Raw genomic sequence first — 17,954 nt, forward strand, 5'->3', positions numbered from 1 at the left:
AGTCAGACTCGCAGGCCACATGAATGGAGTGGGGGACTGGAACAATTGCTTATGGAAAGAATAAGAAGTAATGACCAGGGACGGTGGCTCACACCAATAATCCCAGCACTGCAGGAGGCTGAGGCGGGATGATCGCTTGAACCCAGGAGTTCAAGACCATCCTGGGTAACACAGCGAGGACCTGTCTCTATAAACAATAAGAAAAATTAGCCGAGCATGGTGTCACATGCCTGTAGTGCCAGCTACTCAGGAGGCCGAGGCGAGAGGATTGCTTGTGTCCAGGAGGTTAAGGCTGCAAGAAAATGGATTCCTTCAAGCATCAGCTAGTGAAGGGCTAGGCTGACAAGACAGAACTGAGTCTCTGTGGCTCCAAAGTCTGTGCTAGTGCCGCAGAGCCACATAAGATCCAGCACTGTGGGAGGTGGGGTTGACAGTGCCTGCTCAGGTTCACTGTGGCACAAAGCAGGGCCTGCAGCTTGCAGAAGCCACCAGGCCACCCATGCATGGCTGCCCCTGCACCTGGGGATGATTCTCCAGGATGGGCTTAGGGAACAGCTGCTTTGAAGAGCATGGATGGAGAAAAACAATTCTAAATATGTGTGCACCTAATAGCAGCACTTCAAGATACACGAAGTGAAGACAGACAGAACTAAAGGAAGAAAGAGACAAATCTACCATTGTAGTGGAAGATTGAGCACACCCTTCTCAGTAGCTGATGGAACAAGTAGACTGTTAAATGAAATATGGCCTTGATCCGTCTCACCCAGAGCTTAGCAATTTTATTACCTTCAAATAATCCACCTCAGGCTTCAGCAGTCCTCGCTATTATGAGAGGGTCCCATTCTTTTTTTTTTTTTTTTTTTTTTTTTTTTTTGAGCTTCTCTCTTGTTGCCCAGGCTGGAGTGCAATGGCGCCATCTCAGCTCACTGCAACCTCTGCCTCCTGGGTTCAAACGATTCTCCTGCCTCACCCTCCCGAGTAGCTGGGACTACAGGCATGTGCCACCACACCCGGCTGATTTTTATATTTTTAGTAGAGACCGGGTTTTGCCATGTTGGCCAGGCTGGTCTCAAACTCCTGACCTTAGGTGATCTACCCGCCTTGGCCTCCCAAAGTGCTGGGATTACAGGCATGAGCCACTGCGCCCGGCCTCCCTCCCTCCCTTCTTCCCTTCCTTCCTGAGACAGAGTTTCGCTTTTGTTGCCCAGGCTGGAGTGCAATGGTGCGATCTCGGCTCACTGCAACCTCTGACTCGCGGGTTCAAACGATTCTCCTGCTTCAGCCTCCCAGGTAGCTGGGATTACAGGCATGCACCACTATGCCCAGCTAATTTTTATATTTTTAGTGGAGATGGACTTTCACCATGTTGGTCACGCTGGTCTTGAATTCCTGACCTCATGTGATCCATCCGCTTTGGCCTCCCAAAGTGCTGGGATTACAGGGGTGAGCCACTGCACCGGGCCCATTTTATTTTCTATTTCATTAATTTGTGTGCTTACATTTTTTATTTCTTCCTTGAGTTTGATTTGTGCCTTCTTCTGACTTTTTGAGATGCATACATGGCTCAATTTTCAGGCTTTCTTCCTAAGAGATGCCACTGAGACTGAAATTTCCTTCCATGCACTGCTTTAGTTATACTTGACCAATTTTGATCCATAGTATTTACAAAATCATTTATTTCAAAATATTATAATTTTTTTTTGAGACGGAGTTTTGCTCTTGTCACCCAGGCTGGAGTGCAATGGCACAATCTCAGCTCACTGTGTGAGCCGCTGCGCCCAGCTTTATTTCAAAATATTTAAAAATTTCCATTGTGATTTTTTCTTTGACCTATGGGTTATTTGAAAGTGTATTTCAGGCCGGGCATGGTGGCTCACGCCTGTATCCCAGCACTTTGGGAGGCAAAAGTGGGCGGATCACCTGAAGTTGAGAGTTCGAGACCAGCCTGACCAACATGGAGAAACCCCATCTCTACTGAAAACACAAAATTCGCCTGGTATGGTGGTGCATGCCTGTGATCCCAGCTACTCAGGAGGCTGAGGCAGGAGAATCGCTTGAACCCAGGAGGCGGAGGTTGCAGTGAGTCGAGATTGCGCCATTGCACTCCAGCCTGGGCAACAAGAGAGAAATTCCGTCTCAAAAAAAAAAAAAAAAGTGTATTTCTTAAATGTAAACATATAAGAGTTTTCTATATGTTTACATTTAAATTTTTATGTTTTTGGAAACGGGTTCTTGCTCTGTCACCCAGGCTGGAGTCCAGTTTGTGGTGATAGCTCACCGCAGCCTCGACCTCCTCGGTTCAAGAGAGCGTCCTGCCCCAGTCTCCTGAGTAGCTGGGACTACAGGTGTATGCCTTGATGAATTGTGATGAAACCATCACCCTAATAAAAATAGTAAAAATACCCAGAAAGCTTCCTCCTGTCCTTTTGTAATTTATTGTATTAATTTCAGTTATTCTATTTTTCAGGTTTAAAATTCTATTTGATTCCTTTTTTAAAACTGCTGTCTTGCCAGGCGCGGTGGCTCACGCTTGTAATCCCAGCACTTTGGGAGGCCGAGGCGGGCGGATCACGAGGTCAGGAGATCGAGACCACGGTGAAACCCCGTCTCTACTAAAAATACAAAAAAAATTAGCCGGGCGAGGTGGCGGGCGCCTGTAGTCCCAGCTACTCGGAGAGGCTGAGGCAGGAGAATGGCGTGAACCCGGGAGGCGGAGCTAGCAGTGAGCCGAGACTGTGCCACTGCACTCCAGCCTGGGCGACAGAGCGAGACTCTGTCTCAAAAAAAAAAAAAAAAAAAAAACTGCTGTCTTTTATTATAAGTATAATAAAATAATAGAACTATTCCACATCTTGCTGAAATTTTAAATTTTGTCTTTTATCTCCTTAAACATAGTAAGCATATGATATCTGAGCCCTTGTGAGTCTGTTTCTTTTGTGCTGTTTTGTATTTTTGTTTACCTATCTTTGATTTTGTTTTTTCTAGTCACCCAGGAACACTAATAACCTGGGATCATTTTAATCCAAATTTAGCTAATGGGCTTTTCCTAGGCCACCCCATGTCCTTCAGTTAGTGCAATCAAAGCTGGGGGCGGGGTGCGGATGGGGTGCTGGTTACTTCCCGTTCAAGCTTACTCCTAGTGTGTAGTCCAGTGGTGTGCCTAACCAAAGCTTTCAGGATCTCCCAGGCTGGATCCAAGCTTTAATCAAATTTAAACTCCAAATTTTATTCCCCTAACTCTGAGAAACTATGAAAACTTTAGATAAACTTCCAGCCTCTTCAGGATCAGCAGACACTACCACGGCAAAAGCTGCTTTGCATGCTGGACTCCCGTCCCTCGGCAGGATGGGCCATTCCTCACTGTCCTGTAGGCTCCTACAAGCAGATGCTCTCTTATTTTGGCCAGTTTTTCTGGGAGTCTTCAGGTGAGCTAGTCTGAATTACCTAGTCTACCTTTACTGCAAGTGGAAGCACCTCTCTAGTCTCATTTTAACCTGCTCTCATCAACCATATCCCTACGACTCTACGGTGACTATTCTTCCCAGCGTTACCAACAAACTCAGTCTTGCCAAATCTAATGGTCAGCTCTTTGTCTCCTTTTTTGACCAGTTGGCAGCATATGACAGAGTTCACTACTCAATCCTTCTTGTAGCGCTTTCTGCCCTGTACTTCCAAAGCCCCACATGCACCTGCTTTTACTGCTACCCTACCTGCGGCTCCTTTGGCATCTTCTCTGTCAGCCTTCTCCTTTTGTTCTGAGCCTGTGCCTGCGGGTGTGGTCCTGGCCCTTCATTTTGGCCTCTTTTCTGTCTGCACTCATTGATAGCCATTTGGCTGTAATTTTGCCTATGAGCTATGCTGATTGATGGCTTCCTAATTTAAAGGGGTGTGTGTGTGTGTGTGTGTTTGAAATAGGTTCTTGCTCTGTCATCCAGGCTGGAGTACAGTGGTACGATCTTGCACACTGCAACCTCTGCCTCCTGGGCTCCCAAGCAGCAGCAACTATAGGCACACAGGCTTCCTAATTTAAATATCTACTCAGAATCTGCTCCGATTTCCAGATTTGTCAGCCTACAGACTACTAGATATGCCTGTTGGGTAGGCCTCTGAAGCTCAACATGCCAAAAATGGAATCCACTCTTGACATACCTCCCAGGACCCCCATCTCAGTGGTTTGTACGTACCCTATTCATTCAGTTACCCCAGTGGTTCGCTGCCAGCAGTGCTTTTGCCCCCACGAGACATTTGGCAATGTCTGGAGACACTGTGGTTGTCCTAAGTGGGGCTGCTACTGACATCTAGTGGGTAGATGCTCCTAAGCAGCTTATCATGCATATTTGCAACAAATACAACAAGGAACCTCCGCAACAGAGACCATCCACAACAGAGACCCATCCACAACAGAGAACCTCCAAAACAGAGAACCACCCACAACAGAGACCCTCCACAACAGAGACCCTCCACAACAGAGAACCATCCGCAACAGAGAACCATCCGCAACAGAGAACCTCCGCAACAGAGACCCTCCACAACAGAGAACCACCCACAACAGAGACCCTCCACAACAGAGAACCATCCGCAACAGAGACCCTCCACAACAGAGACCCATGCACAACAGAGACCCTCCACAACAGAGAACCATCCACAACAGAGAACCATCCACAACAGAGACCATCCACAACAGAGACCCCAAAGAGACCCATCCACAACAGAGACCCATCCACAACAGAGAACCCCACAAGAGAACCATCCACAACAGAGACCCTCCACAACAGAGAACCTCCACAACAGAGAACCATCCACAACAGAGAACCACCCACAACAGAGAACCTCCACAACAGAGAACCATCCGGCCTCAAACGTCAATAGTGCTGAGGTGGAGAAACTCTGAGTTATACAAACCAAATCTAGGTGTCATCTACAATTCCTATTTTTCTCCATTCCTAAGTCCTAAAAGTTCCATCTCAGGCAGGGCATGGTGGCTCACGCCTGTAATCCCAGCACTTTGGGAGGCCAAGGCAGGTGGATCACTTGAGGTCAGGAGTTCGAGACCAGCCTGGCCAATATGGTGAACTCCTGTTTCTACCAAAAATACAAAAATTAGCCAGGCATGGGTGGCACGTGCCTTTAGTCCCAGCTACTTGGGAGTTGGGGCATGAGAACTGCTTGAACCCAGGAGGTCGAGGTAACAGTAGGCCGAGATCATTCGACTACACACCAGCCTGGGTGACAAAGTGAGACTCTGTCTCATATACAAAAAACAAAAAGCAAACAAAACAGCTCTATCTCTAAAATAAATCCTGATCTGAATACTTCTCCCCAAGTCCACCACTAACGTGCTAGTCACTTCTGGCCTAGATTCCTAAAAAGTCCCCTAAACAGTCTTCCTGCTTCTGCTCACGCCTCCCTGACCAAACATTCTTCACAGGCAGCCAGAGAAATCCTTTTAAAACAAAACTTCTCACATCACTTATCTGCTTAAGACCTGCCATAGCTGGTTAGGAGTGGTGGCTCATTCCTGTAATCCCAGCACTTTGGGAGGCCAAGGCGAGTGGCTCGCTTGAGCACAGGAGTTTAAAATCAGCCTGGTTAACATAGCAAGACCCTGTCTCTACAAAAGAAAAATTAATAAATTTTGCACACCTGTAGTCTTAGTTATTCATGAGGCTGAGGTGGGAGGATTGCTTGAGCCTGGGGAGTTGAGGCTGCAGCAGTGAGCTGTGATCACACCACTGCACTCCAGCCTGGGCAATAGAGCAAGACTCTGTCTCCAAAAAAAAAAAAAAAAAGACCTGCCAGGACTTCCCATGATTCTTTTTAATGCCTGTGTCCCCCCTCACCACCAGCCATGCTCTCCCCTGGCCACTAGCTGCAGCCACACTGGCCTCTGTGCTATTCTTTGAACAGACTAGGCTTTTTCCTGCCTCAGAGCCTTTATATTTGTTATTTCTTCTGTCTAGAATATTCCTCCTCAAATAGTCACATTGCAGGCCCTTCTGCCAGCATCAAAGCCTTCCCTAACTCCATATGGAAAAGAGACCTCTCCTCCCCCACCTCCCCACTGACTGTCCTTGCCCTGCTCTATTTTCTTCATAGCATTTATCGTTAATTTGTAACTTGGTTACCATCTCTAGTTACAAACTCCATAAGAAAGGAACTTTACCTATTTTTTCCACTGCTATTTATTTTATTTTATTTATTTACTTTTTGGGACAGAGTCTCCCTCTGTCACCCAGGCTGGAGTGCAGTGGCATGATCTTGGCTCACTGCAGCCTCCACCTCCCGGGTTCAAGTCAATCTCCTGCCTCAGCCTCCCAATTGGGATTATAGGCGCACACCACCACACCTGGCTAATTGTAGAATTTTTAGTAGAGATGGGGTTTTACCATGTTGGCCAGGCTAGTCTCGAACTTCTGACCTCAGGTGATCCACCCACCTTGGCCTCTCAAAGTGCTAGGATTACAGGTGTGAGCCACCGCACTGGCTCATTGCTATTTAATACATCCCAGCACTTACAGTGATGCTTGGCACTTACAGATACTCAAATGTTTATTGAAGGAATGCATGAAAAAAAAATCTGACTCCAAAGTCCATGCTTCTCAGGATGCAATGCTACTGCATTAGTACCTAAGTCACTCATCAGATCTGATTACTGGAAGCTTACTAGGTGCAGGCATTCATCTATGGACACTCTCAGAGAAGATCGCTGCCAAAGGATCAATAAGATCTTTGAGTCATGACCAAGCCGGGCAAGTACTACAATGTCCCATTATCCAAGGTGCTTTGAAAGGGGCCAGGGGAGTCTGGGGGCATATAAGAAAGTGACAGAATCTTTCCACCTTTTTATCCAGTTATGTTTAGGGAATGAAAGAGGCATCATCTGATTAAAGCTCCAAGTTTGCAGAAGAGAAAGTGTAACAATCCAGCAGATTGTTTCTTCATTTCTGTACATGGTCCCTGATATAAACAAGCAAAACAAAGGTCCTTATCATCTTTTAAGGCCTTGCTTTAAGGTCTCCCTGGAAATACCAGCAAGAGCAGTGTTTTGACAGCATGACTTTCAAGCAGCAGTTGATGCCACAGAGGAAGGGCTGGCCTCTGTGGTAGGGTGAAGTCAGACCAGCACCACCTCTAACCAACTATGCAACTTGCACAAATGATTTACCCTTGGAACCTCAATGACATTAACTGCCAAATGAATGTAATTCTTCCTACTGTCCTGGATCCCTGAGAGAACTTAATGAAGTGGCAATTTCTGGCCGATGCCTAACAGAACTATTGAACAAATGCTAATTCTACTCCTCTTGTACTGTAAGTATGAGAAGTGGGGCACTGTATACACATGTAGAAAACATGAACACTTTTATGAAACTCTGATTCAACTAGATAAATACCTTCAGCTTCTTTAGTTCAAATTGGTGATTTTGTAAGGAACGTTCATATTCATTCCTGCTTTCTTTAAGGGCTGCATTTTCTTGCTCTAGTTGTCTCTGCCAATTCAGAAGAACATATATATAAAAAAAGTCTTCACTACCATATTTCCCTGGGCGCAGGGAGCATGGACCAGGAAGAAGGCATAGGGAGGAACAATATACATTTTAAAAGCCAATGGGAAGAAGCAGAGGGGACTGGTCAGAAAGTAGGAAGTCTCTGTGGAAACTCCAACGAAAAAGAAAACCCATCTGTTTTGAGTTTTATAAAAAGCAGCCTTTTTACATCCAGTATCATGAGCAGGTGTCTCTGGAAAGATAAGAACTGCTCTCGGCTGGGTGCGGTGGCTCATGCCTATAATTCCAGCACTTTGGGAGGCTGAGGTTGGCAGATCCCTTCAGCCTAGGCGTTCAAGACCAGCCTGGGCAACACAGTGAGACCTTGTCTCTCCAAAAAATTAAAAAATTAGCTGGCTGTGGTGGTGCACGCCTGTAGTCCCAGCTACTTGGGAGGCTGAGGTGGCAGGATCACTTGAGTCTGAGAGGTTGAGGCTGCAGTCAGCTGTAATCATGCCACTGTACTCCAGCCTGGGTGACAGAGTGAGACCCTGTCTCAAATTTTAAAAAGCTGCCTTCTAAAGTGGTTTCCTAGTGCAGAGGCGGTGCTGCACTGTCAAGCACGAGGCTGATTTCGCTGTGCGGGACCCTGGTGCTCCTGGGCCCACCCTCTCTCAGCTCTTCACTCACCATCCCTTGCTCTGCGGCAGTCTGGTCAGCTGCCCGCACTCTCTCCAGGGCCATGATCTGGGCTTCTAGCGCCTGGGTGCGCTCCAAGAACTGCTGCTCCAGAGCAAGGGCCTGCTGCTGCACACGGCTGCTCTCCTGGTTGGCGGCAGCCTGCGGGGAGACCAGAGGACGGTCAGTCAGGGTGACGATGGTTTCCAGTGGGGGATCTTAGTCTGGCCCTAGGTGAAAAGATGAGTGTCCAACAGAAACAACTCTCTCCTGACCCCGTCCCCCCTGGCGTTGCTGAGGTCCCCCCTGCAGGCTCTGCCTGTTGCTCCTGGACCCTGGCCTGTCCAGAAGATGGAATCTTGATGTCATCACTCCATCCTCAAGGTGTGTGAGGACAGCTCTGGGCACCAGCCAGCCCTTAGACACAGGCCTCCTTCACACTACTCAGTGTTGCCTCAGTGGCTGCGGCTTTCCCTGGGGAGAAATTATACTGGGGAGGCAGTATAATACAGCAATGAAGAACAGGGCTTTGACACGAGAAAGATGTGGGTTCTGCCATTTACTGGCTGCGAGCCTGTGGGCTACTGAGCCAATCTTTCTGAGCTTGCCTTGTCTACAGGATGAGGATGACAGTGCATAATCCTCAGGTCTCCTGAAAGGACTAAACGAAAACACGTGCATAGCACTGAGCACAGTGCCTGGGACATGGCGAATATGCAATACACGCTGGCTGGTTTGATTTCCCTGTCTTCTAACTCCATACCACGCCTGGCCTGTGATGACAGGCCACGCCCTTGCCATCCTTTCCCGAGTCTGGGCTTGTTCTCCCTGCCCCTGATTGCAAGTCGAGGCTTGACTCCTAGTGGAGCTGCCACCTCTGACAGCCCCAGGACCAGACTGGACCAGAAGGTGGGATGTAAGGTGGAAAGGAGTTGCTGGTGCACCTCCCAGGTAACTCAGGCCCAGCAGTAGTAGGTCCTGACTCCCTCCACCCCCTGCTGCTGGCCTGCTCACATCCAGCACAAGAACTGTATCTATGGGCAGGTCCAGGTACCGTTGCCGAAGTTGGGAATGAGTTTGGAGCATCTGCAAAGGCCTGGAGAGAAAGCATTAAGGGCCTGGAATGCAGCAGCTCCAATAAGCACTTACGAGCTCCTGTATCTGAGCTTCCTGGGCAGCCACGACGCCCTTGCTCTGCTGGAGCTGCTCCTCAGAGGCCTGCAAGGTCTGCTCCAGTTCTCTCACCTGAGAGGGAAGCAGAAGCATTCTTTCTGTTCACAAGAAGCTGAAGAGTGGTAACAAATGGCTTTAAAATGCAAAGCGATTTAAATAAAACAGGTACATTATAGAAAAATGTAACCTGAGAAAAAAGATACCGCATAAGTCTACCATTATAAAACACGAGCATTCTAATGTATTTTCTTAAACTCTCTTTTAATGACTTTTGTTTATAGCTTTATATAAAGTTTTAATAAGACAATGTAAAACTTTGTATCTTTTCCCTACTCTTAAATGTCCTTCTGTCTCCATGTAATCTTTAGACCTCAGATTATTATTTCCTCAAAAGTGTTTTGTAATTTACTGACCCATTTGCCTACTGTGCTGGCTACTTGTAGGCTTTCTGTTTTTCCCATCTAAAAGAATGCAGCAATTAACATCTTCATACAGTTTTTTTTTTTTTTTTTTTTGAGACAGAGTCTCGCTCTGCCGCCCAGGCTGGAGTGCAGTGGCGTGATCTCGGCTCACTGCAAGCTCCGCCTCCCGGGTTCACGCCATTCTCCTGCCTCAGCCTTCCGAGTAGCTGGGACTACAGGCGCCCGCCAACATGCCCGGCTAATTTTTTGTATTTTTAGTAGAGACAGGGTTTCACCGTGCTAGCCAGGATGGTCTTGATCTCCTGACCTTGTGATCTACCTGCCTTAGCCTCCCAAAGTGCTGGGACTACAGGCGTGGGCCACCATGCCCGGCCTATTTTTTTTTTTTTTTTTTTTTTTTGATATGGAGTGTCACTCTGTCATCAGGCTGGAGTGCAGTGGCGTGATCTCAGCTCACTGCAACCTCCACCTGCTGGGTTCAAGTGATTCTCCTGCCTCAGCCTCCCGGATAGCTGGGACTACAAGCATGCGCCACCACGCCCAGCTAATTTTTTTTTTTTTTTTTTTTTGAGATGGAGTCTTACTCTGTTGCCCAGGCTGGCATGCAGTGGTGCAATCTTGGCTCACTGTAACCTCCACTTCCTGGGTTCAAGCGATTCTCCTACCTCAGCCTCCTGAGTAGCTGGGACTACAGGCACGTGCCTGGCTAATTTTTTGTATTTTTTTAGTAGAGACGGGGTTTCACCATGTTAGCCAGGATGGTCTCGATCTGCTGACCTCGTGATCCGCCTGCCTCGGCCTCCCAAAGTGCTAGGATTACAGGCATGAGCCACCGCACCTGGTTGCTAATTTTTGTATTTTTAATAGAGACAGGGTTTCACCATGTTGGCCAGGACACACAGTATTTTTTTTACCTGGTTTGAATCACTTCCTTAGGACAGATTCCCTGAAGTGGAATCACTGTTCACAATACAAATTCAGGATTTACTCATTCCACAAATACTGAGCAAGACTGACTCCATACCAGGAACTGCACCTGGGCACAAGGCCAGTGCCGTGAGTGGGACAGATGTAGACTGGCCCTCAGGGACTCACTGTCTAGTACTGAGTTGCACTTGGCTCTCCAAGATGGCATTTTTACCAGATTCAAGCTATACCTATGAATTTCTCTTAGAAAGCCTTCTTATTTACTGAATAAGGTCTGGCCTTGGGGAGCTTTATTATTATTATTAGTTTTTGAGACAGAGTCTCGCTCTGTCCGCCCAGGCTGGAGTGCAGTGGCATGATCTTGGCTCACTGCAAGCTCCACCTCCCATGTTCACGCCATTCTCCTGCCTCAGCCTCCTGAGTAGCTGGGACTACAGGCACCTGCCACCATACCCAGCTAATTTTTTCTATTTTTTAGTAGAGACGGGGTTTCACTGTGTTAGCCAGGATGGTCTTGACCTCCTGACCTCGTGATCCACCCACCTTGGACTCCCAAAGTGCTGGGATTACAGGTGTGACCCATTGCGCCCAGCCAGGGAGCTTTATTATTAAACATAAGCACAAGGAAGGCTGTATGCAGCTTGGTGAAGGAGAGGTAGACACACAAGGAGAAGATTTTTTTTTTTTTTTGAGACAGAGTTTTGCTCTGTCGCCCAGGCTTGAGTGCAGTGGCGTGATCTCGGCTCACTGCAAGCTCCGCCGCCTCCTGGGTTCACGCCATTCTCCTGCCTCAGCCTCCCGAGTAGCTGGGACTACAGGCACCTGCCACCAAGCCCGGCTAATTTTTTGTATTTTTAGTAGAGATGGGGTTTCACCGTGTTAGCCAGGATGGTCTCGATCTCCTGACCTCGTGATCCACCCACCTCGGCCTCCCAAAGTGCTGGGATTACAGGCATAAGCCACTGTGCCCGGCCAAGGAGAGGACGTTTTTAAGGCCTAGGCTCCTCACGTACATTCACATCTTAGATTTAACTGAAACAATCCCATGAGAAAGGGGCTACTAGTCCACGGAGAAGAACAGGATTGTTACTAGCTCATGACTGCAAATTTTATTGGTGGTAGCGCCAAAACTAAGACGTTGTTTTTCACTCCTGAGATCAGAAAATACCTAAGTCTCAATTTAGAAGCCAAGTTCAAGACAGATTCAGATCTTCAAGAGATTGAAGAAAAAGTTACCATATCACCCTGCAATTTTATTCCTAGGTATATACTGAAGAGAAATGAAAACACTAAGTCCACACAAAAACCTTGTACAGGAACGTTCATGGTAGCATTATTCACAATAGCCAAAAGATAGAAACAACTCAAATGTCCATCAAAAGCTGGGTGTGGGTTGGGTGCGGTGGCTCATGCCTATAATCCCAGCATTTTGGAAGGCCGAGACGGGTGGATCACTTGAGGCCAGGAGTTTGAGACCAGCCTGGCCAACATGGCAAAACCCCATCTCTACTAAAAATACAAGGCGTGGTGGTCTATATGTGTAGTCCCAGCTACTCAGAAGGCTTAGGCACAAAAATTGCTTAAACCTGCGGGGTGGGGGATGCAGTGAGCCAAGATCACACCGCTGCACTCCAGCCTGGGCAACAGAGCGAGATTTTGTCTAAAAAAAAAAAAAATAAGCTATGCCTTTGCCTCCCTAAGTGCTGGGCTTACAGAGTGGGGGCTTGTGCCTGTAAGCCAAGCACTTAGGGAAACAAAGGCATAGCTTGTGCCCAGGAATTGGAGACCTGCCTGGGCAACATAGGGAGACCGTGTTCTCCACAAAAAGGGGAGAAAAAGACCAAAGAAAAAAAAAGACAAATAGAATTCAAGTGTTCATCAGTGAATGAATGGAGAAACAAAATGTGGTCTATACATATAATGGAATATTATTCAGTCTTAAAAAGGAATAGGCCAAGCATGGTGGCTCACACCTGTAATCCCAGCACTTTGGGAGGCTGAAGTGGGCGGATCACGAGGTCAGGAGATTGAGACCATCCTGGTCAACATGGTGAAACCCCGTCTCTACTAAAATGAAAAAATTAGCCGGGCGTGGTGGCGCGTGCCTGTAGGCGCGCGCCTGTAGTCCCAGCTATTCGGGAGGCTGAGGCAGGGGAATTGCTTGAACCTAGGAGGTGGAGGTTGCAGTGAGCCGAGATTGTGCCACTGCGCTTCAGCCTGATGACGGAGCAAGACTCCATCTCAAAAAAATTCTTAAAAAAAAAAAAAAATTATATTTAAAAAAAAAAAGGAGTGAAAGTCTGACATATGCTACAACATAGATGAACACTGAAGACGTATATACTAAGTCAAATAAGCCAGACACAAAAGGACAAACATTGTATGATTCCACCGATAGGAGGTTATCTAGAGTATCCAAACTCAAAGAGACAGAAAATAGAATGGTGGTTCCCAGACTGGGGTAGGAGGAATTAGGGAGTTACTGTTTAATAAGTGGCGATGGTTGTACAACAATGTACACTGGTCAAAAAGGATATTCAGAAACAGAACTGAAATTATAATAAAACAGTCTTTTCAGAAAAATATAGTTTAAAATGTATTTATCAGGAAATAAGAAAGATTTTTAAAATGAGATAAATATTCAATTCAAGAAATTAAACAAATTGGCCAGCACGGTTACTCACATCTGTAATCCCAGCACTTTGGGCAGCTGAGGTGGGCAGATCACTTGAGGTCAGGAGTTTGAGACCAGCCTGGCCAACATGGTGAAACCCCATCTCCACTAAAAATACAAAAAGGCTGGGCGTGGTGGCTCACGCCTGTAATCCCACCACTTTGGGATGCTAAGGCAGGTGGATCACGAGGTCAGGAGTTCAAGAGCAGCCTGGCCAACATGGTGAAACCTTGTCTCTACTAAGAATACAAAAATTAACAGGGTATGGTCACATGCCTGTAATCCCAGCTACTTGGGAGGCTGAGGCAGGAGAATTGCTTGAACCAGGACACGGGAGGCAGAGATAGCAGTGAGCCAAGATCGCACCACTGGACTCCAGCCTGGGCTACAGAGCCAGATTCTGTCTCAATAAATAAATAAATAAATAAATAAATAAATAAATAAATAAATAAATAAAATAAAATAAAATTAAATTAAATTTAAAAAACACAAAAAAATGAGCTGGGTGTGGTGGTGCACACCCATAATTCCAGCTCTTTGGGAGGCTGAGGCAGGAGAATTGCTTGAGCCTGGGAGGCGGAGGTTGTGGTAGGCTGAGATCAGGACACTACACTCCAGCTTGGGTGATACAGTGGGACTCCATCTCAAAAAATAATAATAATAAAATAAAATAAAATAAAAATAAATAAATAAATAAATGGTGCTGTATTCCCAGTACTTTGGGAGGCTGAGGTGGGTGGATCACTTGAGATCAGGAGTTCGAGACCAGCCTGGCCAACATAGTGAAACCCCGTCTCTACTAAAAATATAAAAATTAGCCAGGCGTGGAGGCAGGCACCTTTTAACCCACCTACTTGGGCGGGTGAGGCAGGAGAATTGTTTGAACCCCGAAGTGGAAGTTGCAGTGAGCCGAGATCATGCCACTGCACTCCAGCCTGGATGAGAGTGAGACACTGCCTCAAATAAATAAATACATACATACATACCAAAAACCTGCAAATGTTATACCAAATAATGAAACTTCAGGCATACTTCCTTTAAGACTGGGAACAAAACAAAGATTCCCACTAACCCTTTTATTGCTTCACTCAGTCTGGAGGTCCTTCAATGCTATATGAACAGAAAATGGAATAAGAGGTGGAAAGATTGGAAGGAGTAAGATAAAGTTGTCATTTTTCATAGATAATATGATTATCTACCTAAGAAAAACAACAAAAAGATCACACAGTAGTAGAGTAAGAAAGTTCAGCAGGGGTGTGATATCCAAGATCAACTTAAAAAAATGGCGGTTCTCTAGAATAACCAGAAATAACCAATTACAAATATGATTAAAAATACAGTTTGGGTGTGGTGGCTCGTGCCTGCAATTCCAGCACTTTGGGAGGCTGAGGCTGAGGTCAGGAGTTCGAGACCAGCCTGGCCAACATGGCAAAACCCCATCTCTACTAAAAATACAAAAATTAGTCGGGCATGGTGGCACATGCCTGTAATCCCAGCTACTCAGGAGGCTGATGCAGAAGAATTGCTTGAACCTGGGAGGCGGAGGTTGCAGGGAGCCGAGATGGCACTATTGCACTCTAGCCTGGGGGATAGAGCGAGACTGTGTCTCCAAAAAAAAAATAAATAAATAAATAAGGGCCGGGTGCAGTGGCTCATGCCTCTATAATCCTAGCACTTTGGGAGGCCAAGGCAGGCGGATCACCTAAGGTCAAGAGTTCGAGACCAGCCTCAACATGGTGAAACCCTGTCTCTACTAAATATACAAAAATTAGCTTAACGTGGTGGCATGTGCCTGTAATCCCAGCTACTCGGGAGGCTGAAGCAGGAGAATCGCTTGAATCCGGGAGGTGGAGGTTGCAGTGAGCCGAGATTGTGCCATTGCACTCCAGCCTGGGCGACAAGAGCAAAACTCTGTCTCAAAAGAAACAAAAGATACCATCACAGTATCAACATAAACTCTAAAGTTTCTAGGAATTAACAACTTAGGCAAGAAAATAAGACATCTATTGAGAAAAATGTAAAATTTTAATAAAACACACAGAAAATAATCTGAATAAATGGAATCTATTTACATTCTTAGAAGGAATAATTAATATTATAAAATGGACAATTCTTCCCAATTAGCCTATACATTTAATGCAATCCCAATAAAAATTCAAGTTGAATTTTTTAGAAACTCAAAAACTTAAAAACTTTAAAGGCCTGTAAATAGTTAAAGTCAACCTTTAAAAAAAAAAAAAGAGAATTTGTCTTATTGGGTGTTGAGATATAGTATAGATATCGCTATAGTAATAAAAACATTGTAGTGTTTACACAAGAGCAGACAATCAGACCAATGGACAGAGAATGCAGAGACAAACTCATGTGCAGATGGAAACAGTATGTGATAAAGTTAGCAACAGAAATCAATTCAGAAAGGACAGACTGTTTAGTAAATGATTTTGAGAAATATGCAGAATTTCTCCATATTTAGATCCCTAAGACCATACAGAAAGACAGTTTGTATGTGAATTAGAGATCTATTATGTGAAGGAAAAATTAAAAAGTTAATAGGGAAAAAACAGTAGATCTCTCTGACTTAGGAGCAGGAATAGATTTTCTAAATGGAACTTCAAACTCCACAGCAAAAAAGTGATGAATCTGATAACACTGAACTTAAGAATGTCTATTCAACAAAGGATCATGGACAAAGTTAACAGAATGACTCAGGACTGAAACTGATAAAGCATTAGGAACAAGAATATACAATGAAATCCTACAAACCAAATAAGAAAAGACTGAAACCCCCAAAGAAAATAAGGAAAGGATATGAATGGGCAATTCCAAAAGCAGAGACTCCCAGGAATTAACAGGCACATGAAGACAAGGCTAAACTCATTAATAACCAAAGCAATGCAAATTAAAGCAATGAAATACCACTCCACATTCAGTAAACTGGCAAAAATTGTAAAGGCTTGGAAATGCCAATGCTGGAAAAGTCAGAAAGGCATATATAGGAACCCTCATGCATGCTGGAGGAGGAGAGCCAGGTGCAGGCTTGCTGGGAAAAATCTTCTCCTATAGTACTTAGTCTCTTTAGGTTTTATGCATGATCTGAGGTGGCAGGAAGAAGGAAGCAATCTGGATGTCTACCACGTAGATAACTACAAAGTACAATGAAGTGGGTACAGACAGAAGTTGAGGCAGCTAAAAGTAATAGAGAAAACATACCCATAGCTGCATCATTTACAGAAATTAAAAACCCAGTGCTACATATTTTAAGGCAACCCAACAAAAAGAGCATCCATATGAACCACAATGGCATGGTATCCTATGGGAGGGAGGCCAATGGGGATAAAAGGGTATAAATAAACATATAACTCAATCATAGTAATGTGACAAGGATGAAGAAAATGACTAACTCAACCCTGTATAGGTAAGATCCAGAAATAATCCCTTCCAGTGAAAAAACTCTGACCAAGAAGATTCTCAGTCACACCATGTTGCCATTCAGCCAGGTTACCACCCAAACTTAGGAAACACCAGGAGTAAGGTCAGTACCCGAGTCTCCAGGGTGTTAATGGCCCTAGCCTGGCTGCTTCTGGCTGCCAAGAGCTGTTGTCTGGTATCCTCCAAATTCTGCTCAGCAAGTGTTTTCTGTAAGTTGGAAGAAGAGTAAAAGAAGACTGTCATTCCCCAATTGAATAAATATTTACAGATTATCTACAACATACTGTGATTTGTGCTGGGCACAAGAGACACGAATACATTTTTAAAAATTCAGCTAATTGAGATATAATTCACATATCATAAAGTACACACAGATAAATTTGAAATAGTCCCTTGACCTTGAGGCTGGAACAAAAGCCTAATAAAAAAAATTACACAATAGAGTACAGTAAGTGTCCACAAAGAGGAAGAAGCACAGGGTGGGAGATACTCCCTGCCACAGGGCAGGTAGGCAGCTTTAGAACTCACAAGGTGGTTAGGGTTCAGGGAGCCTCCCAGGCAGGGGATGACCAACGGCGATGTGAACAGCCTGCTACATTGAAGGAACTACAACTCCTCAGAAGCCAATGATGATGGGTTTAGGTCAAAAAACAAAACTAGAAAGATAGGCAAAAGGGCCAGCTCATGAGAAGCTTTTGAATGTTGCAAAAAGGAATTAGAACTTGATTCTGTAAGCAACATTTTTCAAAGTAGAAATTCTAGGCCGGACGCGGTGGCTCACACCTGTAATCCCAGCACTTTGGGAGGCTGAGGCGGACAGATCACTTTAGGTCAGGAGTTCGAGACCAGCCTGGCTAACGTGGTGAAATCCCATCTCTACTAAAAATATTTTAAAAATTAGCTGGATGTGGTGGTGGGTACCTGTAATCCCAGCTACTCGGGAGGTTGAGGCAGGAGAATTACTTGAACCCAGGAAGCGGAGGTTGCAGTGAGCAGAGATTGCACCACTGAACTCCAGCCTGGGTGAGAGTGAGACTCTGTCTTAAAAAAAAAAATGGGGCTGGGAGCGGTGGCTCACACCTGTAATCCCAGCACTTTGGGAAGCCGAGGTGGGCAGATCACGAGGTCAGGAGTTTGAGACCAGCCTGACCAACATGGTGAAGC

The 17,954-nt window shown here is 45.6% G+C and overlaps 1 protein-coding gene across 6 annotated transcripts in view; it reads right to left on the reverse strand.

The window, feature by feature from the left end:
* Nucleotides 1-17,954, reverse strand: part of GOLGA1 (golgin A1) — a 63,006-nt gene that overhangs the window by 12,894 nt on the left and 32,158 nt on the right. For 5 of the 6 annotated variants that reach the window (XR_009215247.1, XM_032165107.2, XM_032165109.2 and 2 more), the window contains exons 12-15: nt 16,902-16,997; nt 9,315-9,410; nt 8,178-8,327; nt 7,395-7,490 (exon numbers count right to left, since the gene is read on the reverse strand). Coding sequence is in view for 5 of the 6 variants with exons in the window: in XM_032165107.2 (XP_032020998.1) it covers nt 7,395-7,490; nt 8,178-8,327; nt 9,315-9,410; nt 16,902-16,997 (438 nt within the window). In the remaining variant the exon portion in view is untranslated. The remainder of the gene's footprint in view (nt 1-7,394; nt 7,491-8,177; nt 8,328-9,314; nt 9,411-16,901; nt 16,998-17,954) is intronic. The other variant, XM_032165111.2, reaches the window with a different exon arrangement.

Source organism: Hylobates moloch, unplaced genomic scaffold (genome assembly GCF_009828535.3).
Source record: "Hylobates moloch isolate HMO894 unplaced genomic scaffold, HMol_V3 SCAFFOLD_10, whole genome shotgun sequence".
Taxonomy (NCBI): Eukaryota; Metazoa; Chordata; class Mammalia; order Primates; family Hylobatidae; genus Hylobates; species Hylobates moloch.